Raw genomic sequence first — 23,333 nt, 5'->3', positions numbered from 1 at the left:
GTGGTGTCCAAACTGCATTGTTTGGGGTGGGAACTGTCTTTATTCTCTGTTCCATATAGCCCAGATGCACATGCAGAGTTTAAATGAAGAAATGACTTTACATTTCCCTGGCTGGATAGTTTTGATATGAAGTACACCCTGTGCTGTGAGTTACTGAGGGTTTTGTTTTCAGTGAGTGCCGTGAAGTTTATGGAGGTGTGACAAGCCAGCTAGGTAGTCCTGTGAGTACATCCTTGAAGGGAAGGTGTTAACCCTTCTGCTGTGGCTGCTATTGGAACTGAGCCATGTGTGGTTAGTTCAGAAATCCTCCCTGAAAAGAGAGAGATTAAAACTCTGTGTCTGTGAAGGCACACCGACTGACTGGCTTGCGTGGTAGGGTGCAGTGGGGAAGCTCAAAGGGAGAGTCAGGGAGTGATGGGGAACGCTAATTTAAATACCTCCTATTCTTCCCTGTGTTGATCCTTATCTGGAAAAGGAGTACTATTGTGCCTGCTAGAGGGGGAACTGTAATAGGGATCCAAAAAAGTTGCCTGGGAGCCTAACTGCAATTGAAGGCAGAGGGAATTGCATCAGCTTTTAGGCCAAGGGAGTTGCTGGTCCTACCTGAGACTTGTAAAATACATGTGCTAGGAAGGAGTATTCTGTCAACTACTAGTCTTGGCCAAAGCTTGTCCTCCTGCATGTGAGGACCTGGTGTTAATTGTTGATTCTGGACTCCCACAAGATTGCATAATTCATTAATGTGAACCAACTACCTAACTACTCTTTTTAATTGTTACTGTGTTGTCATGCTAGGACTTCCAGGAGTTTGTTTTTCAGTGCTACTTGGGCCCTTAAGAAATATCCAAGCACTGATTTGGCAGGTTTTCTGATTTTATTATATTTTCTGTAAATAAAAAGTTACAAATTCAAGTCTGGGTTTTACTTTCAGATTAGGCTATCTTAGTGGAAGTGAACTGTTCCCAGCTTTTTAGCCAGTTTACTGGTGTAATCTGAAATTGCAGAGCATTCACTTGCTTCTAAGCTTTTAGCTTTAAACTTTTAGCAAAGTTACTAATGTAGTTTTGTCTTTTTCTTGTAGTAATGAATGTTATAACAATTGAAGATTATAAGAGCACATATTGGCCAAAGTTGGACAGTGCCATAGATCAGCTTTTAACTCAGAGTCCTGGTGACTACATCCCTATCTCCTATGAACAAATATACAGGTAAGGAAGCTATGTTGTTGTTTTTTTTTTTTCTTTAAAGTTAAATGTTTGTTTTACCTTGCAGCTTATGTATATGTCATATTTTCTTTGTGAGGAGGAAAGTGGGAAGGTTATGTGGAGTACAATATTGTTTAAATAGTTGGAATGAGTGAATAATAGATATATATATCTTGACATCCCATGTTAACAGTAATAAATGGTAAAGAATTAAAATGTGTGGGTGCTGAAAACATTAACATTAAAGTAAGATCAAACACAGTTACTTGGTGTAATATATTAAGAAAAGTATTAAAGTCTCAACATCCCTTTCCTCAAAGGGTAAGAAGACGACTGGCATGGTAGGTGTTTGACTTCTAATGTTTCAAAAGGCTTCTTTGTCATGTCTAATAGCAACCAGTTTGGTGCAGTAGAGGTGCAGAAGTAAATAGAAGCAACTGGTGCCAAGGTCCATCCGTATAAACTGTCATTTGTGTGTTTTGCGTTAGGTAGATTTGATCTTGGACAGCCAGCTGACTGCATGCGCAGTTAGAGGCTGTCTGAAAGATTGATAAAAGGTTCAGTCCTTTATATCTCATTCTTGTCTGGAGAATGTTTGATTTGTACCTGGCCTGGAGCTGCAGTTTACTTTGCTTTAAAAGGGATCTAGGCACACGCCAGAACTCCCCTGCAGACTAAACGAGTGCGCGGTAGTGGGGATGGTAGGGGATTTGCTTCAAAACCACACTGCTGCTCCAAACTAGAATGCTAAATGCTTTAGAGACCTGGCAGTTTCTTAAGAGAGTGACTGAAACAGAGATTTTTGGTTCCGTAGGTGACAGGTATTCAGGGTGTTGGTAAACAGGATGGAAACTGGGTAGCTGCTGCTGCATTTATGGGCCAAGATGTTGTTAAAACTACTGGGCCTTGCCAGTAACACCGCTAGTAGCAGTGCTGGCTTGGTTTTCTTTACCATAGAGTTGCACTCTATGAAATAACGCTGGTGGCTCTGTCCCTGATTGCTATTTTTAGAGGCTTTCAGCACTACTGTCTACTGCCCACTTGCTCTTAGCGACTTGGTCTCTCCAGTTTGAAACTTTGGGTTAGGGAACCAGATACAAGAATGGCAGGTGTTCGGTCTTCCCTCTTAATTCTAGTTAAAAACTTCATTAAACAACTTCTTCCCTCTCCAAACTTTTGGAACTGCTGTTATCAGGACTTGGACTTCATCATGAGTATAAATAATTAAAATGGTCATTTGAATTGAGAGACATTTTGCAGCTTTAGTCTAAGTCATCAAAATCCTTTCCCCAGCTTGAAATCCCCAGTGTGCAAACAGCCATTGCTAAGAATTAAGCCAACATCTCATCTCTTGACAGTCATCTCTGACGAAGAGTAGGTGTACAAAATTAATGATTTAATACTTAGAGTAGTTCCATATCTAGTTGTGGTTTTCAGATAACTGGAGTTCATCCTTGTCACATTTTTATTCCTCAAAAGTTTTGTTTATTGAAGGCATAATGGGGTTTAGGTTTCTGCTAGATAACCCTTATACCATCAAGGTGACACTTTATGCAGTATTGTAATGATGCACAGATGTCTGCTGCATGTATTTTACAATTACCAAAACAAAATATTTTCTGTACTTAAGTGTTACTGATAAAGCTAGTGTGTTAATTTTCTTTTAAAAATTATGTCTGTGGTTGTAATTACTCTGACACAGCCTCCTCCAACCAGGAGATTGATATTTTATTTTTAAATTTTTAAACTATTTTTAGTGTTCCTTTGCTTGACAATCTAGATTGTTTGAGAAGGGAAGGAAAACTGATTTTTTAATTTTTTTTTTTAAATTTATTGAAGTTAATGAGGATGCTTGCTTGGAGTATTATGGAAAGTCTGTAGCAGAACTGGGATTTAGATCCTTTCTGCTTCCCTAGGCTAAGTCTTTAGTCTGAAAAACAGGGTGGTCTTTTTAAATGTTTTGAACAGCTACATATCTCATATATTATTTTTTTTCAGTGAAACTGAGCTGCAAATACAGTGGTCTTTTTGATCATCCTTGTGCTGACTAAAGGAATCAAGGTTTCCATAATGTAAACTCAAAATATGTTATGAGATACCCAAACTATTATGTTTGTCATGGTCAGTGATAACTGTAGGTGTCTACTCCGCAGCAGTGAAAGCTAGGAGATAGCTTCGAAGGTGTGTATGCAAGTACTTCCTACAGATCAGTTTACTCATAAGGTGTTGGTGTGATTAGTGACTGTTTTCATTTTGAGTCCAAAGCCTGCCTGCGCATAGTGCCCTCCTATTAAAAGGGTTAAATATATTGACAGAGAGATTTGAAGGAAACTTCGAGATGAGGAAAATACGAACAGCTAGGTTATGCTTGTGGCAACTTTTACAACTGCCTCCCAGGTACAGTGCAGTTAGATCAGTGTTCTTCAAGACACCTTACAGATCTCGGATCTGCATCGCTTTTACTAAATGCTTCCCTTCTAATGCTCTGCTTGGCTCTTCCTTTTCCCAAGGTGTTTGGTTATGCTAGAGGACTAACAAACTAGTGACTTCTTTGGGGTAATAGCAGGGCAAGGATGATTCACAGAAACAGCCCGTTATCAGGAACTGAAAACAGGATCTGAAAATGGGGAAGGAACCTCTAAACAGCAGTGTTCCGATAAAATGTAAATACACTCTGCGCACACACACAGAGACTGGTGTTTGACTAGAGAACATGTTGCAGAAGTAGGTATAGTAGTATTATAGGTAAGACTAAGCAGAAGTACTTTAAAATTCATTTTGATTACGTTGTTGCAAATGAAGTGCTCAGCTTGTGGAAGTGGCTGTGCACTGGTTAGTTACAGAGCAAACAAACGTGGCCATTTGCTGTTGTCACTTAGCTGGCTGGTTTGTAAAATACCACAAAAATCAGTCTGCCTTTTCTTGTCAGTGTTTCTATCTTTGATCCAAATTAAATTGATATTTTTCTGTGTACTGCATCATACCAAAATGTCCTTTGCACTTGCTTGTTCCAGAATAGGATCTGGTATTGGTAGACTTCATGTAAAAAAAAGCAGGATGACTTTGACTGTTATTTTAAAGAATATCAAACTACAGGTACTAAATTATTTAAAAAATATAATAGTGGGAGAGATGTGGGGTTTTCTTTTGGTTTTAAAGAAATAGCATGGTTTGCCAAATGAGTAGACCTTGTGTAGGGATGAATGCTGTATTTTTGGAACTTTTGAAGTTTTCAAAGGGAATAAACACAAACTTCTGAAAGTTACTGATAATTCCCCTCTAAAACCTTCCTCCAGAAGACTGAGAGTGGCAATTATTGAGTGAGAGCACTGTCTTGGCCCCTGAAGGCTTGGAGTTGGTGCCTAAGCTCTCACTTGCATTTGAAAATTCCGATAGCCCATAGTCTACGGTTGTTTTAATCCCATCTGCAGTTTGTCATCGTGCCACCTTCTCAGTAGAGAATTGGAATGGCGTCATTCCCCTGCAGAAACACAGTGTTGCTCTACCATAGCTTTAGGGTTTTGGTGCTATTAAAAACCTGCAGAATCCAAGTCTGGGATCTGAACCTTGCTGGAAATTGTTTGCATGTGTCCTAAGGAGCAGTCTCTGCTCTAAATTATTTGCTGTCATAGCACTCTGTACAGAGAGATCATGGGAGAGGGGAGCAGAACAGACATGTGGGGAGGGAGTTTGGCTTGCCCAAGATAATGGGTGAAGTCTTCTTTGTGCCTCTTGACTTTTGGCAGCTAGCTTTCAAAGTGCTGGCTTCAAAGAATTGAAGTGCTCAAGAGAAGTAAAAGCTGCTTGGTATAGAGAATGTTGGTGTTACTCCTGATGGTGATGAGTGCCTTAATGTAACTACTTGCTGAAAGTAATAAATGTCTTTTGTTTTACAGCTGTTGTAAATATGTTTTCAATACGTAGCCTTATTTTGCAGATATGTTATGTTGCAGTATGAGAGCAATAAAATGTTCTTAAAAAACAAAGGTAACACTGAAGACCAGGGTTAACGCAGCCAAGCTATGGAATGTACAGTTAAAGTTTTGTTGCTCTTTCTCTGTGTCTGTTTATTATTACAATGTATGGTTTTCTTAGAATCTAAGTAACAAAGGATGGAGTAACATGCTTGGGTCTGTAATTTTAGCACTTTTGTCATTTCTTTTTAAAACCCTAGCACAATTTTGGTACAACTTCTATGACTCTTTGTCAGTGTTGCCCTTTTTTTTAATAAGAGTTTTACCCTAGAATATGCAATAAACATGCTTATTTTAATGGAGGCTTCGTTCATATGGGAGAGGCAAAAGCCAGAATTAGGAGTGTGCTGTTGACAGAATTATCCTGGCTGTTCTGAAGTGCACTATTAGCTAAAGTGAGATTGGGGAGGGGGAATGGAACAGACACACTGGGGCTTCCAGGGGAGACTTAAGAGTCTGCTGGAACTCATTCCAAGCTTAGGGCTGTATTTAAAAGTTCAGCAATCATTCAATTAACTCTGTCCTCTAAATTGAGACTTGAACAAAATAATTTTAAGTCTGTTACTCTTCATTGCAAACTGTTGTAAGTTCATTGTTTGTTCCTATATTTGTTTCTGCAGTTGTGTGTATAAGTGTGTATGCCAGCAGCATTCGGAACAGATGTATAGTGACCTAATAAAAAAGATAACTAACCACTTAGAGAGAGTCTCAAAGGAGCTGCAGGTAAGAAGCTGCACAATCTAATTCTGTCTTTCCTGGGATCTGTGATTATATCAGAGCAGCATGTAGGTGGCCCATGGAGGGGATTGCCATTTAAGACTGATTTATGCTAGTTTACTAAATTGTGGGCTACTTCATTCATTAACTGGCTGTCAGATAGAATACCAACTACTAGATCCAGGTGCATGGCACTGACTAGCCTTAGAGATCTGGAAAGCAGTGGCTAAACTTGAATATGTAATATAGAATCAAAGACTAGAGAATGGGAAATATACAGTGTAATCTAGGATGTAAATGCTTCAGTCAGTCTGAGCACATGCCATAGATATCTGCCATTGCTATGTTAGTCTATATAAACTGCTTACGGTCCTTGTGCACCACAAGTAGTGTGAAAGGGAAAATCTAAAGGAAAAAACTGAAGTGAAGTAAATATGAATTGTGAAATATAAATTAGGAATTATTGCATATGTAAGTTTTCTGCTACATTTTATTCTGCATTTTTCTTGCCTATCTCTAGATGTCAGTGGTTTACAGCAGTCCAAATACAATTTGTATATCCCTATCCTTCTCTGCATCTTATTTGTGCATCCATGTTTGTTTTCATGTGTTCCTTGTTGAAAATTCCTTCTCGGCTAGAATCTCCAGACATGTTCTTGAAATTGTCGTTGCTGTAGCAGCAACACTGTTCTATTTCCCTACAGCTTTTGTCATTTCTGTAACTGATGTTTGAGTTCTGTACTGACGTGCAGTGCATCAAGTAGAGAATGCCAAATACAAAGGAACCCTAAACTACAGCAGCTCCTTCAGTGCTTCTAACAATTGATAACTAATTTCTGTCAGTCAAAAGCAGTCTTACTACTTTCAACTGCATCAGGTACTTCTGGCCAAATGTGCATTCCCATCAAAATATATAGCACTGTGATCACTCTGTCCTTGTCGTTTCACTCTCTTTCACTTGTTGCTTTCCTTAGGAAGACAAATAACCACCCTGCATTTAATGAGCACGGTCTTTGGGGCAGTCTTTGACTAGAAAATATCTGGGTTGTCTTGAGCTAGGTTCTTTGCTTCTTTTCTCTTTTACAATTTCTTTATTCTTCATGGAATGATGGCCTCGCTGTTCTGTAAAAATTGGTTAGTGTAGATGGATGTAGTATTTAAAATAAAGCCTACCCTTGGTCTGCTGAGCTGGTGCAGCTTGTACGTTTTTCTTCTGCTTGTGAGAACTACGAATCATTGCGGCTGTACAGGTTTGGCCAGTTCTTCTGATGCATCCCATGGTAGTGTACTGCATTACTTTGCTTTGAATTTGGGAATACCCCAAATTCTTTACTCTGTGGCAGACCTTGGTGTTTCCTTCAAAGTTCCAAAACTGAGGCAGCTGCTTTTAAAATTTGCTTTAGCACATACATGCATTCAGTGCTTCTGCCTAAAAAGAAGGCTGCCTTCTGAATATCAGCTGTTGCAAGAATAATTAAGACACCTATTTAATGTAATCTTTGTCTTGCAAAAGCTGTTTTACATAGGTTAGACACACCTTGTGGCAAGAGAACTGTAACACAACATGATACCATCTTTGAGTGTATTACGTGAGTTTTGTCTGATGCAAATGTGACTTTGGATTTGGATGGTAAAATGCATCTTTTTGAGCTGCTGGAAGAAAAGCTCATGTGCCTTCAAAAATTGTCCTGTAAAGAAACTGTTTTAGCTGTGAAATTTACCCTTAAGAAATTACTTGACTACAATATATTTTTTTGTCCTGATACTTCTGTGATCTTAATACATTTTAGTGTCAGTCACTTGGGTTTTACATTGAAAATGTGGTGCTAGATCTTTAGTGTAGCAACAACAACAAATTATTTTGTAAATATTGGTCACTTGGGAGTTTCTGGTTCACACAGGCAAACAATAAAAAAAACCCCACTATATATATGTGAATCCTTAAAATGCACAATGTGGTGTTTTGCTTTCTCTGACATAAGCTCATTCCATCTGCCAACAATATTTAATCTAATTGCAAAGTTCTGCTTAATTGGCAAGGTGTGACTTGGTGCAAAGTAATCTTCTTTTTACATGCAGAGATGCAAATGTAGCCCAATATAAGCAGGAATGTTAGTTTGTGTGAGAAAGCAGATGATCATGAAAACTGAAATCGCAGGTAAATGTAATGTCTTATTCTGGACAAGCCATGCAGCTTCTTTGCATAGAAGTGCAACAGTGTAATGGCAAGTGAATTGCAGAATATCTGCGCACGTAACTAACATGCCAGAGCAAGCTGCTTCCTACAAGAACACTCATCAACAGCAAAAGCAGTAAAACTGTCAGATACCAAATTGTAAAAGTGGGAGCATCTCAGGGAGCTGGTCCGACTTGCTCTTGCATGGTCGTAGCCTTTTTGGATTTGTCTTCTTTCTGCGTGGCGTTCACTGCAGTAACTCTCAACATCTATATTTTTATGTATGCCCCCCCCCCCCCCCCCCCCCCCCCCCCCCCCCGCTTGCCTGGCCAGCTGGCCTCAGCTGAAGTCAGCTGAGTGGGGGGTGCTCAGTGTCCTGAGCTGGGTGTCGCAGGCACTGCCACTGGAGCCCCATGGTCATACAGGGACATGCACACACTCCCTGGTCATCCCCTGTGTGACTTTGGTTCTTCCACACAGCTAGACACCTTGTGTGGCATTTGTTTGTTGCCACATATATTCCTGAAGGTCTGCTTCACAGATTGTCACCACAAAAAAATAATTTTCAGTGGTGGCAGAGGCATTATGAAAACGTGGGTGTGCTGAAGTATTCTCTGCTTGTTAAACATTGGGTGAAAAGCAGTGAATGTTGCCTGCTGAGTAATAAATAGTATGTTTAGTTGGGATGAACTGCTTGTCATCAGACCATCAGCTCTTTATGGGTACTCCTATATCCCAAGATTTTCTGACTCCCTCCTTACTATGTGTGTACATAAATGATACTCTCTTCATGCAGTTTGAGTTACGGAGAGACTCTGAGCAAAGGTTGCCTTTCTTTCTTGCTATTGATGTCTGACCAGCTTCTTTGCATTAATAAGGTTGAGTTTTGCCATGTGGAGCTTCCACTAATTGAGAATTAAATTTCCACAGTTCTTGAGCTGATCAGAATTTTGGATTTTGTGTGCTTTTTTTAAAAAAAAAAAGGATGGCTGCAGAAAGCACAAATGAACATGTTTCCTGTTGTCTTGGGGTCTGTGAAGCCTGTAGTATACAGATGATTTTTTTTTTCCAAGATGCTTTATTTGGAAACATTTTATTAGTGATGGACATAGCCCATTATGTTGTGGTTTAAAATAATGACAGCTGTTTTTGTGGGTAAGTGCTGAGTCATTCAGATGTATGAGGTAGGGTGGATACACAGACATATGCTTTCAAATGAAATGCATCTCTTCTTAGAATGAATAAAATTATATTTGCATTAGGCACTAGTGTTTTCTGGCTTCGCTTATTCTTATGCACTCTGATGAAGTAATTTAAAATCAAGTACCCTGCCTGTTACATATCTCTTCAGCAAAAGACAATTGAAAGTACTTCAAGCACTGGCAATCAAAATGCACGGAGGCATTGAGATGGCCCATAACAAAAGTAGATTTTTTTTTTTTCTTGGTGGAAGTGCAGTGGAAAGTTTTCATTTTAGTTAGAATAATCTCAATATTTCCTTTAGGAAATGACTGAGAGCTGAAAAGCAGTTGTGTTATACCCTCTTTTAATTTAGAGAAAAGAGAAAAAAGGATCTATTGTTTTCTGCTTGTGTGTGTTTGGTGTTTCTTTTTTATTATGAACAATGTTTTGTTTTTTTTATAAAAAACATGACTGAACTGAGCAGCTGCTGGTGTTGTAGATAATATGTATGACTGCTGGTGGTCACCAGGACCTGCAGATTTAGGGTCTTTGCTGTGCAGTGCCAGAAAGTTTTCTTGCCTTCTGTTAATCCTTACAGTTTCTCGAACCAGTCAGTACAGTGTATGAAAATACCTTCTCACTCATTGTTTCCTTGGAAGAATATGCATTGGAATCAGGTTACTGTAAAAGCTGTTCTGCTATTTTGAGGGCTGCCAGATCTCTGGGAACTGAGTGCCTTGTATCATGTCAGTTCTCTGTTGCCATCTGTTCTTAAAAATATGTCAGCAGTATCTGTTGTGGACAATTTGTTCTTTTCTTGCCTTTTCCTTTCTTTGTTTCTGTCTCACGTTTACCTTCTACTTGTCCTTTGGGATTATATGGAGTTTTGCCATCCAGCGGTGAAGAGCCTGTCATTCCTGACCCAACTCTTTCTGAAACACTAATCTGATAAATACAGATGCCTTACTCCAAACTTCAGAACCTCATCTGAACTTCATTATTTGTCTTTTAGAAACACTGTGTAACTTCCAGCTTTTCTCCTGATTGCAGGAGTAAAAGCATGAAGCCTAAGTGGCTTGTCATGTTTACCTTGTGGGCTTTGCATATGGTCAGGGTGGTAAAAAATGCATCCCAAGTAGTGCGGAGGGACTAGTAAAACTGACCTGATTGTGGGCAGAGTTACGTACTGGGTACCACCTCATAGCAGTTCTTGATATTTATACTTCAGGGTAATTTTACCCCAGATGGTTTTGCAGATATATTTTGCTTTCCTTCGAAGGTACACATGACCTTTATATAGTGCTGTATTGTAATTGAACAGTTATGCCAGTCTGTAAAACAGAGCTTTTGATGACATCATCTGTGGCTCGTTTTTGTGTAAACTTAGTAAGTTAGATTGCTAATGAAGTTATGAGTTTGACTTTAGTAATGTATTTATGAAGAAGCCCATTTTTATTACACTGTTTGTATGCACATTGTCTGATTCACTAGTTAAATGAGAAATAGCGAGCCGCCTTCACGATTCATGTCTCATCACTTGTAGCATAGAAATAACACTCAAATTAGCTCTTGTTAATTTGAAATTAGTTGATTTGCTGGAATAATTTCCATAGTTGCAGTAGTTTCTTAAACACTTATGCAGAAAACAAATCCACTTCCTCTTGTGCCTGTAGAAAACCTCAGAAACAGAGGTGGAAAATGGAAATTGAGAACTTGCATTTCCTAACTCTTTTCTTACTAAACATGTTAAATCCCTAGTGTTTCTTAAAGTCCATTTGGGTTAACTGAATGATCTGTAAATATCAGCAGTCTGTTTTTTAAAGAGGAGACTCAGACTAGGCATTTATCAGGCCCATAATACTTAAAAGGGGGAAAAAAACCCAAACCAAAGAACACAACCACCAGACATCCAGTGCCACAGGCATTTATCTATCAGTTTTGCTAGGGGAACATTGCTTCACTGTGTGTGAAATAAGCCTTTACTGCTGTGAAACACACTGAATTGCATGAGAACAAGTGAATGATCAGTATTAGAACTGAGATGGCAGAAACCAGAAGTGTTAGAAATGTGTGCATCTTCATGTGTGGATGTCAAAAAGGTGGCTTTTGCTTTGAGGTAGAGGTCACCATGTTGCCAGAATTGCCATTAAAAATGGCATTGTCATGAGCAAGCTAACCTGAAAAAAGTATCCTTGTCTGCAACTTTTTGAAAAAGATTGTATTCCTGCAGTCATTTTGAGTTCCTTGCCACACTACACTGGGTGCTGCAGGCCCTTATACAATTATGGAAAGGTTTAAGTAAATATGGCACGAATGAATATGTATTTACTAGATGGAATTAGGAAGATTTGATGGTCCTTAGATAAAATGTCATCTCGTTTTACAGACATAAAGAATAGAAATGGAAACATGTCCTGTGTCTGCTACCCTGCTCTAAGACAATTAAATGAGGGTGCATAACGATGATGTACAGCTTTGAACAGTTTTGAGTGCAGACTTGAATAGGAAGACACAGTCAGTCTTTGAATGAATTGTATTTTGGCTTGATGTCTGGTTTTTGTAAAAGGTTTTAATAGTACTCTTGTCTAGTGAGGTAGACCTGGGCATCACATATATTGTCTGCAAGGCAAAGTAAACAAATTACATTTTCTTGAAAAGAACAAAAACTGGTTTAAAAGATTCAGACCACTTGCATGAATAGCAGGTTAATTTGTATAGTCATAGCCATTCTCCCTTTTCACTTGGCAGGCGTGGGAGAGATGCTGCAGCATGTATGCTGGCATTTTGGCAGTGAGCATGTTCCCAGGAAAATGGAACTGCCCATTCAACGTAGGAATGTAAGCTTTACTGAATATATTGCTGATTGTGCCAGACGACTATTCAGAAACAGATTAACTTTGTGTTCCTCAAGCAAAGAGCTGTTGTCACTGTTTCTTTCTTGTGAGCCATTTCTGAGTTGTCTTGAGCCAGCAGCATGCCTTCTGGTTTTGTTCCTATGTTTAGTTAAAGAACAATTTTCAAACTAAAAAAACCCACATCTTTTTCATGTGTACAGTTTCTTGCCCACAAATTCTTTGAAATGCCTAGATATTAGATTTCAAATAAGGGAAGGGTAATTGGGTCTGTAATAGCTTGCTTTGTTTGAAGATGTCTGTCTTACATGTCATCCTTTCTCAAATGTGTTTTCTTGTTACTTCTCATGTCTCTTGGTGCTGAGACATCCACTATGGTGTGTAAGGAGGTTAAATGATGTCTTTAACAGCAGCCATAGTATTTTATGCTAAGAAGTAGTTGGCTCAAAAGCAAGCCTGAAGACGTTGAACAAATGCAATTGCATCATGGCATCACGATTTGAGAAACCTGACCAAAACATCCAGTGCTATGGTGGACAGAGGCACTATATATAGTTGCTACTAGACAACTGTTCTTAACCCTGTGAGTGGTAGATGAGAGCAAATGGAGGAGAGGAGAGATGTCTCCCCATACAGAGTGTCTTAAGAAAACCCCCAAAACAACAAGCCCAGCATGAATTGACAGTTTGATAGGATTCAGGATAGGGGAATGAATGAATGAAGGAGCCTCTTCCTTCCTGGAAGACCTTAGGCTAGCAATATTTTTTTGTTTCTTTGAATAGCTTCTGTAAATCATCCCTCATGTATGATAGGAGTGGATTTAAAGACTTAATATTTTTCGAGGGGTTGTAAGAAGTAAATGTCATGCTTAATTCCACTCCTCCTTCTGTAAATAAAAAAGCTGAACGTATGTGTTATCTTTTCTGGACCAGGACCAAGAGCGAAAAATGTCAGCCTAAGCAGTTTATTTTCTCTAAGATTTATTCAGTTATAGCTAATATATAAATGCAAGTTCTAATCTAATGATAGCCTCTTAATAGAAAAATCTTAGCAACATGTATTTATTCATTGATTTGGTGCTACACACTGCTTTTCAGTTTATAAACTTCATGTAGGTTATATAAAACTAGTCCCACTCCAGTTACTGTCTCATTAATGTGCACATAGAGATGTGGAGAAAGTTCCTATGCTTAAACAAGTCATTGACTTCAGTCTAGCAGTTTTGAGCAACCATACAGTAACACCATAATGAACAGAAGACAGATGGTTCTATTTTCCCCACACAGATTAAGATAATTCATAGATGAGCTGTGAAAATACTATTATTGATTTCTCCTTGGCTTGGGTTTTTGTTGGGTTTTTTTTGTTAGTTTACAAGTAATAATTGAGGATAGTGTTTGATTGTGAAATGTGTGGGGGGGTTGATTTTGGGTTTTTTTTTTTTTATTTGGAAACAAGCAGAATCAGGTAATATGTGCTTTCCTGTTAAGTGTCTTGACTGTTGAGGCTTGACATGAAACGCCGAGAGAATAAAACTGGAAGGTAACATCTCATGCAGATAAAGCAGGTAACACTATGATTTTGCGTTCCAGGGGTTAAGACCAAGGCCTGATATTTGCCTGACACTCATGGTTCCTTCCCCTGAAGCTGTCAGAACTGTTCTTAGCTTTTTTGTCTTTATCTATAGCAGTTGTTTTCCACTTGGTTGCAAAGTGCTGGTGGTTAACAGCTTCCAGATATCCTTCTATTAAACAGCTCTTGAGGTTGTTGTTGGGAAATAGATGAGTGTGCAGTTGTTCTTCCCTCTTAAAACATCTCTCAATATGACTTAGGCTTTGTGAGGTGAGCTAGCAGTTACTTTCAGTGGAGGAAAAAGATAGCAGTCCTTAATATCCCCTGTAAACACTGGCAGACTGGCTGTACACTATTGCCTAGTGCCTGTTCATGGAATTAAATCACACACTGTCCAGACAACTGTCTCTGGGTTTTTGTTGTGGTGGTTTTTCTATTTGTGTTTTGTGTTTTGTTTTTGGGTTTTTTTTTTAATGAAAAGTGCAAATTGTCAGTGAGAGAAGAGTGGTGCCCTGTGTCAGGCTATGGTCTCCTTTTGTCTGACATGTTCTTTGAAGCAGAATTTTCCTTTTTCTTTAATCTTAGAAACTGTATACCAAGTGTTTTCAAATCAAAGGTTATAACCATATTTAAAGTTGAGGTTGAAAATGAGTGAAGCAGGAATACACACTGCTTAGAAATGCAGATTTCATTGCATCTTATTTGCAAAAATTTATATGTGTAACTATATATGAAAGGGAGTCTTTTGAGTTCATAGCCACTTTTATACATTGTTGGCATTTTGAACTAAAATTTGTTTGGCCACCCCTGAGAACTGCATCTGCAATAAGATTAAAAACTTAAGATCAAAATGAGGAATAACCATATATAACATTTGGCAACCACATATGGAATAACAGTCTTTATTCCTTTGCCAGTTTTGCTTTCCTTTTTTGAAATGTCTGCTCTGTATCGGTGTTTGCTGTGAAAATTATCCACATGTTCATTAAGCATATTAAGGAGGGAAGCAAAAGAAGCTAGTTTAAAGAAAAAAAACCCCAACCTTCTATAAATTTAGAATATTAGTAGAGCAAGAAGTCAACATAAATTTTAACTGTTCTCTTAGGGCCCCTGGTGAATGTCCCTACAAAGGCTGAAAAATCTGCTTTGTAGAGCTAAGAGCTTTACGTTCCAGTAAGGTGGTTGAGGTGCAGCTAGCTTTGAGCATTTCTCATGCCACACACGCTCTGGCTTTAGAAAAATCTTTGAGCTTTTTTTCTTGCAGGGTCCCAGTCGCTGCTGCATTCTCCATCCTCTTCTGGCTTGGTGCAGTCAGAGAGGAAAATAGTGCAAGGGAAGAGGAGTTTTGCATCTTGTTAGCAAGCAACACTTGTCCTTGGGTGTGTGCAGGTGTGCACATGTATATGAACAGTAGAAACTCAGTCAGCTACTCGCCTCCTTCTGAAGAGACCATGGTAGGGAAAGCAGGAGTTGGGCCAGAGCCAGAGCACATGGGTAAGCTGGGATGGAGGTGGGATGGTGAAGGAGTATGTTACCCCAGCTACACTTCCATCCCTGGGCGTGTAAGTGCACTCCTGAATGCCTTAACGCAGCTCCCCTGCATCCCTCCAAATAAATATTTATAAAAGAAACAGTGGTTAGTGCTTCCCGTTTTTCTGGTCACTTTCTAAATTTAACTTAGCTTGCTGCAGAGCAGATCTTTTTAGCTTCCTTATTTCCTTCTCTGGGAAAGTTGGTATTGTACACAGAACACAGAAGCGCTGTCACTGTGGGCTCTGCAGGGTCCATCATAAAGCAAGCTGGCACACTCAGGTTTTGTGTAGGGGCTACAGGGTAATGCTGTGTGTCGGAGCACTGCCGTAGATTTTCGTGGGCCTGATCTGGAGTGCAGGACACCAGATGTGGGGCACTATCTGCAAACACTGCTTCACAGTCCCTCCAACTCAACACCCTGAATACTTGCCTTGCCTTAGGTCACCCAGCAAAAATTTTAAAATGTTTTCTGTGATGGAGAGCATTCCCTGGAGCTGGAGAATGTGCCACTTGCTAGCTCCTGCAAAGCAGCAGCTTAATGCCACCCTGCTGCCTTGGAGTAAAACCCTGCAGGGGGGTCAGAGCACACATCGCAGCACTTGTTGGAATTTGGTTACGGATTCTAGGTGTAGATAATTCTTCAAAAACAAAGGTTTGGTCTTTAATATGTGTTTTTATTTGCATATGCTAAATGCTAGTTTGTTACAGTCATACTGTATTTCTTATTGAATGGGCATTGGCATGGTTCTAGGCAAAAACCAGTTATTGAAGAAAAACTGTTTTTGCTGGAGGGACTTATAGCAGAAACTCTGGAATGGTGTGTGGCTTGCTTTGTGTTTCAAATTTAGTGTTTCAAGTACTTGGTAGTTTTTTGAGTTTGCTATGAAAGCATAGCCCATACTGTTCCAGATCTTTCTCTTGTTCAAATTACAACCTGACTTTTACGGTTTCTTGCAGGCCAGCCCTCCAGATCTCTATATTGAAAGATTTAACATAGCCCTTGGACAGTATATGGGAGCATTGCAGAGCATTGTGCCTCTTTTCATATATATGGTAAGTTTTAGAAAATTCTTTTCAAATAATGTCCATACACAAGATTCTGACTGAAAGTGAAAAGAATAAAACGCTGCTGTAATGATTTTTAATTTGTGGAACTTATGAGTCATGCTTTGCTTTGCTACCTGCATAACAGTACTAATCAAGTAGTGTGGGGAGAGGGAGAGGAAGCTGTGCTTTTAAATGTAGAATTTTGCAGTTGGTTTCTGCCCTGACATTTCTTTCCTGGCAATGGGGGGGGAATGTTTTTTGTTTTGATTGGAAAAAAGCTGTCCCAAATAGGTTATTATTTATATCTTTTTTGAACAGTGATAATTATTGGCTTGTTATATGTTGACTTGGCAGTTTGGGCAGGTTGCAAAGATGATTGTTTCTTGCTTTTAAATTGCACAGATTCAGACAAGACAAAGAAATGTCTCTTGGAAATGTCTGTGTCACTTGATTAAGCAATTTAGAGCATTGACTGGATGAAGACAAACGTGTTCATAGCACTGTCAGGCATACTTGCAGAGTTTCCAAAACTATTGGCTATAAGCGTATGTCATGCTGATTTTGTAATTTATGAAGTGTTCTGTACCTCTGAAGAAATGAAAAATTTTTGTCAAAATGTCAAGACTTTTGTTGGGTGTTTGTTGGGTTTTTTTATGGTAATGAATAACTTAAGCTTGAATTTATCCTTCTCCCAGAAACCATCCTTGCGTTGGCATCACTTAGAAATAAAACCCAAAGTGTCTATTTGTTGGGCAAGAAATGTTTTTATTTTTTTCAAGAAAGTATTAAACTGATTTAGAGTGAATAAATCTCGACCTCTTCAAAATTATTCTCAGTGGTAGCTTCCCAGAGTTTGGGAAGCAGTATCTTTTAGAAGGGTCTCCTACGTTTCAGAGAATGTGTCTGAAACGGAGTAACTTGCCACAGTCTTTCAGCATAGAGTTACCACACAGATTTGTTGCATTAAAGGACTAATTTTCTTCTTGAACTGGGTGTCTTCTAATCTGCTCTTTTGTCTAGTTAATACAGAGTGAAGTTCAGTTGCTATAGCTTCACTTAATAGCTGAAGGATGTGTTCCTAGTGATGATTTTGTTTTATTATTTATTTATCACCTGTTCCTGTTGTGAAGTGCTGGGGAAAAACTAGGAAGGGAGTTTTTCCCCCTATTGCATTCAGATATTTTTAATGTTAGCCATTTTTTTCACCTATGTGTGCTTAACTTGTTTATTGCAGACAGGTGTTTAAGCAGTCTCATAGTTTAATAGTCATTTACAAACGGAGATAAGCTGGTCAGGTGTGTACTTATTGAATGCTCGTTTATGCTCATTTCTGTCACTGAGGTTCTTCCATCACAGAAGACAAAATCTGTCCTTAACAATTAAGACTGTAGTAACTAAGATTGAAAAAATGTTCATGAAGAGCATATAGACAGACAGGTTTAATCATTATAGGCCTTGTCTATATGACCAGACAAGGTATAATTAATTGCCAAATAGATTTTGATAGCTTGTGTTGTACGCAGTTGCGATGCGGTGTTTGTATCTTCAGAGGAGGAGTGCTGTGTATCCTGTGGTTTCTTATTTAGAATTTGAGTCTGATATCTGAACATATTAAAAACAGTTAATGAGTAATAAACCTGTAAAATGAGTAGTTAGTAATTTTTTTATATTTGAGAACAAAGAGAAGTCAAAGTACTCTTGTAGTTTTAAAGGAGAAGCTTCTTTAAAGCATGACTAGTGATTTCTTCAGACAGTAAAACTCTGTTCCTGCAAACACTTTCTCATTTAAATGACAACTCAAGTTAGACCTGAGAGTTACAGAATCACAGAATGGCTTGGGTTGGAAGGGACCTTTAAAGGACATCCAGTTCAACCCCCCTGCAGTGTGCAGGGACATCTTCAACCAGATCAGGTTGCTTGAAGCCCCATCCAGCCTGACCCTGAATGTGTCCAGGGATGGGGCATCTGCCACTCTGGGCAACCTGTGCGTGTATCACCACCCTCATCGTGAAAAATTTCTTCCTTATATCTAGTCTGAATCTACCTTTTCTTAGTTTAAAACCATTACCCCTTGTCTTATTGCTACAAGCCCTGCTAAAAGTCTGCCCCCATCTTTATTATAAGCCTGCTTTTGTGTAGAGTTTAGTGACCTAGGTGTTAGCGTTGCGTTTGGCAGCAAGAGGAGCTGATTTGGCTCAGCTATATAGCTGGCTTTGAAGACTAATGTCAAATTAAGTCTCATACTTTTTCTCTGAGATAATTTATTAACCAGTGCTGTGCGTAACGTGGAAAATATCTCTAGAGAAGTCAGAATGAAAAATGTTTGCCTCATTTTTCTCTGTATGCATTTGCAAGTACTTTTATGTACAGCTACTCCTGCAATTTTACATTGTAGGTTCTAATCAAGTTTTCTCTCATGCAGCAGCAGTGGCTTCCTTTATTTAGACAAGAAAATACAATTAAAAAACAATTGCAAGAAGTGAAAGCCTAATTACAGTATAAATTAAAGTTTTGCAGTTACTTTAATACATACTTTCAGTGTATTTTTAAGTGAAGAGGACTAAGTTGTTGAGCTCTGCCTTTTTAGCAGAGGTGGCAGGGCTTTCCTTTTTTGGTAGTGATGTGATTGCTTTGGGCAGTTGAGTTGCAGTGATAAACTTTGTTCTGAAAGGGTAATTGTATCACTGCTTAGGAAAACTTAATATACATTTAAATACTATTTTTTTTTAATTCTGTGATGCTGAGGAAAAGTTCAAGGATGTTTGTGGTTTTTGTTTTTTTTTTTTTTTGTACAACTGGAATCTTGGGGTTTGGCCTTTGGTGGCAGGAAAAGGTACAGTATTTTTGCCTTGGGCTTAGTCCTGTGTATTTTGATATCAACAGCAACACTTTCTCTTTTTCCTGATAGATACCAAATAATGTTCTTGTATGTGAATGGTGGGAATACAGGAAAGATGTTTTCTTAACTTGCTTGTGTATGGTGACCAAGGTTTGTTTCAGAGCTTATCCTGAGTGATGGTTGAGAGGGCTGACTTTGCAATCAGGGGATTTTATCCTTTTTTTGTTAGGAGCATTAGTGGTTTTCTTTATCGCATGATGATGGATTTTTTCGGTCTTATGCTGCTACAGTAGACTTCTCAAGAAAGCATGGAGACCCAAAATGCTTTTATCCCTCCAAAGTTCTGTGCGTTTGAACTCCTTCAAAAGTTCTGGGAAGATAAAGCAATTTAAACTAGAAGTCAGCTTAGCACATAGTGTTTCATTCCTAAGCATAATTCCTAATGAATAACTTTGCTTTGTAATCTAAGTGAGGCTATTCTGGATGCTTACAGGTTGTACATATCACAGTATGCTGCATATATGAATGATTAAAACTCATATTGCCTCTAAAATATTACTGTTCCTACTAGGTGGTATTGCACTTTGTTGCTTATGAGCTAGAGGGCACTTTGTGTGTGTCTGTATATATAAGTGTAAGTGTGTGTGTATATATGTATATATATAGTTATATGTGGATGAGATGATAAGCACTCATACACTGTTTTTTCTGTTTCTAGTATTTATTGATCTCCTCTTAATGGTATTAACACAAATACGTCTCTTAACGTTTGCCAGATTGCTTTACTGATACAGTGTTTTGTAGAAGAAATGCTTATATCATATCTGACTTTCTCAGTTATTTATATCTGCTTATCTTTTTACCTGTCATTTAGACCTTTAGGTGACTTGACACACTTCTCAATAAATACTGCTACAGCCTAGGTAGTGACATATTATACAGAAAATCTTCCTGGTTTTCCACTAACAAGAATGAGAAAGGTGATAGTTATTCTGCTACCTCCTTTCAGCACTGTGGACTGGAAATGAAGTACTTGGTTAGATCATTTTTCATTGTCTATTTAAATTCATGCAAGTGTAACATCTTTTTCAAAAGGTGTTTCCAAGTGAGCAGATGTGAAAGTATTTTACAGTTGTTCTATGTGAAAGCATTGTGTTGTAACTCTTCTGCTTGAAACTGCTGTTGGGTTTTTTTTGTTGTTTTTCTTGCTATGAAACTTAAGGTATAAGCTTTCCAACCCTTCAACAAAAGGAAGCGTCACAGTTTGTAGGTTGCCAACTGCTTTTAATGCAAGAAGCTTTTGAGACTGGGAAAGGAACAGAGTAAGCTATTTCCTTAGCTGGGTGCATCTTATCTGTCAACTCATAAGGATCAGCAGAATTGGTAGTTTGACATTGTCAGGTTTGACTCGGGTCAGTAGGCTTGTGCTGTGATGTTCTGGTCTCTCCAGTGTGTCGCACCAGTGGCTATGTGGTAGAATATGGTGAGGAAGCTCAACGTGGAAGTGGTTCAGGAAGTTAGGTCAGATGAAAGAGGTAGTGTGGTGTGTTGCTCAACACTTCCTAGGAGATGTGTATCTTCAGTTGCTGTGAGTTTCTGTTGCAATTGAGATTCAGCATTGATCAGAAATATTACAAGTGAAGTTAGTCTGTTTCTTATGAGACAGGTTATTATGTCTATGGAGCCTTTCCCTCAGTCTCTTCAAAGAACAGGCCTAGGTGAGGGGGAAGCAACTGAGTAACAGCCCTTTATAAAACCTCTGCAGGTAGGATAGCTTCAGGGAGGGAACCAGCAGTAGGAAGTTACTCAATTTTTAAAAAATATCTTTTTGAGATTGTTGTCTATCACTGCAACAAATCTAAACTTCAGTAGGGGCATGTATTCAGCCCTCAAATTGCCTTCATTTGTGATTAATAGTAAATAACTGCTTGCCTTGAAAATTCAAGTGGTTTCTGCATGGACGGTTTATTATGGTATGTGTAGTTTTGGTAATGGCCAAGAGAATGGGTTTCACACAAAAAATGTAAAGATAGTTCTAATAGTGTTCTAAGGGTTTGTTCCAATTATATTAAATGCTTTAGTGAATAGAAGAACTTGATTTAGTGTGTGGAAAAACCTTTCTCCCTTAAGATAGCCATTCCTCTAGTAAATCTTCTAGATAAGTGTTCCAGGTCTTTATTTCTTGATTAAGTTTATTTTCTATTACAGTATCTGCAATATCTGGTTACCTCTTCTACAAAAGTTGTCCAGATGAATTCAGTTGTTCTACTTGCATGTTAGTGCTGTAAAATGATAAGAGATTTATTTTGAAAGAATTATTTTTTTCCAGCTTTTAAAGCTCACCTATGAATAAAATAAAGACAAGAAATCTTGCTACTAATTGCAGGCTGGAAACTGAGAAATAACACCAAGTAGTACATTGGGTATAGAGGCCCTCAAGGAACTCATGAATAGAATTTCCTTTAAGGGCTGAAGAGGTGAATTTATTATTAATGCTGAGTGGGTCAAGATAATTGAATCCTGCAGATCTTAATATAGTTCAGTTTTCTGTAGATTTGTATATGTCACTTCCACAGTTCATTAGTTCTGAGTAGTTACCCTCTTGAGATTGTCCATGATGAACCACAGAAGTGTATAGTTGTACTGATGATTTGTCTTTATTTTAATGGCTTAATCACTTTTAGACATTAGTAAAAATGTTTTCTTTTGTTGCAAACATGATGTCCAGCCCTACTTTGGTGTTAGAGCATTTATTTGGTGTTAGTTCTAAAATGAAGTGTTTTTTCTACAAACTCACTAGTCTGGATTGATATGGAGATGTATCTGTAGATATAAAGTAAAAAAAAAAAACACCCAACCAAACACCTATATGTAAGTGGGTTTGTCACCAGTAGTACCACATGTGTTCTTAATTTTAAATACATGTTTTTTTTTATTGTGCAGGAATGTTCTATTTAGTATAAATGTAGTCACCAAGGAGGCACTTTTAAAGCTCTAGAATATTTGACCTGTAAATTTTGAACTATTTTTATTCGGGAAAAAAGTAAGTTTGCTTTATTTGCTATTACAAAAAACAAACTTGAAACCTTCTGTCTTATTTTCCAGAATAAATTTTACATAGAAACCAAGCTTAACAGAGACTTAAAAGATGACCTTATAAAGCTGTTTACGGAACATGTTGCAGAAAAGCACATTTACAACCTAATGCGTAAGTAAACTTGTCAATTTTTTCTTATAATGGGAGTCTGGAAAGCTACAGTGCTTTCAGATATTGCAGAAATCCACAGCAAATAGGGAGAAAATGGCAAAAGATTAGTGAAGTTAAATACAAATTCTTTCTAAGACTTCCACATGCAGAAATGTGGCATGCTTCAGTTTTTTTTGTTTTTTTTGTTTTTTTTTTTAAATACGACTTTGTATGAAGTTATGTTTTTCTTGAGCAGCTGGGGGTACCAATATGTATTTTCTCTTAGGACTTGTGATTATGACATAGTAAATGTTTCATTGTCCTGTTGCTTATGCTGTTATTCAATTTCATTATCAAAATACTGACAGGTGTCATTAATAATGCAGTGTGGTCAAAGAATTATGATACCACTGGGGATACTGTCATGATGTACTGGGATAATCCCTGCTAGTTAGGGAACTGCATAATGCTGACAACAATTTCTCTGTTAAGCTAACGGGTTAATGCAAATAGAATATGTGTTAAGTGATACACTTCCCATTAAGTGCTCCTGGAGTAACTCCTGTGGGGAATCTGAGTCTGCCTGCAACCTGCCACCATCTGTGTGTGTTTGCGTGAGCATAGGGACCTCGGTACTGACCTAGTTAGCCCCTCCAGAGGGCAGTTAGCAAAGGCAGAGGTAATCAGACTTGGAGTTCAAATTGGAAGAGTTTGCAGAGTGGTGAGCAGTTGACCAGCGTGCTGGAAGAATTGCAATTGTAGGTCCTTTGTGCAACTGGATGGTTCCTGTGCCCTGTGTTGAGTTCAGTGCCCAGCCAGGTGTCCTCCTTTCTGTAACTCAGCCCTACTGCAGTGTCTCTGTCTTCATCTAGCTGCTCCCCTCCTCTTTTCTCTGAAGCAGTTGGCATCTGTATGCTAAGTGGAGGCCAGATGATGGGCTACTAGAGTCAAGCGTATTTCTCCTTTTGTATTTACTTGGGTAGCAATGCCCTCCTCTCTCCAATGAAGGGCTGAGGGAAAGGAGCTTTGCTGTGGTTTTAGGGTCGCTG

The 23,333-nt window shown here is 38.5% G+C and overlaps 1 protein-coding gene across 4 annotated transcripts in view; it reads left to right on the top strand.

Moving 5' to 3' along the window:
- The window catches only part of CACUL1 (CDK2 associated cullin domain 1), a 55,798-nt gene that overhangs the window by 6,012 nt on the left and 26,453 nt on the right, over positions 1-23,333 (top strand). For 2 of the 4 annotated variants that reach the window (XM_080401252.1, XM_080401253.1), the window contains exons 2-5: positions 1,082-1,208; positions 5,800-5,902; positions 16,169-16,264; positions 22,203-22,305. In XM_080401252.1, coding sequence (XP_080257378.1) covers positions 1,082-1,208; positions 5,800-5,902; positions 16,169-16,264; positions 22,203-22,305 — 429 coding nt within the window. The remainder of the gene's footprint in view (positions 1-1,081; positions 1,209-5,799; positions 5,903-16,168; positions 16,265-22,202; positions 22,306-23,333) is intronic. The other 2 variants (XM_080401254.1, XM_080401255.1) reach the window with 1 other exon arrangement.

This window comes from Falco punctatus (assembly GCF_963210335.1).
Source record: "Falco punctatus genome assembly, chromosome: 9".
In the NCBI taxonomy this organism is placed as follows: domain Eukaryota; kingdom Metazoa; phylum Chordata; class Aves; order Falconiformes; family Falconidae; genus Falco; species Falco punctatus.
This window is presented reverse-complemented; position numbering and strand designations above follow the sequence as displayed.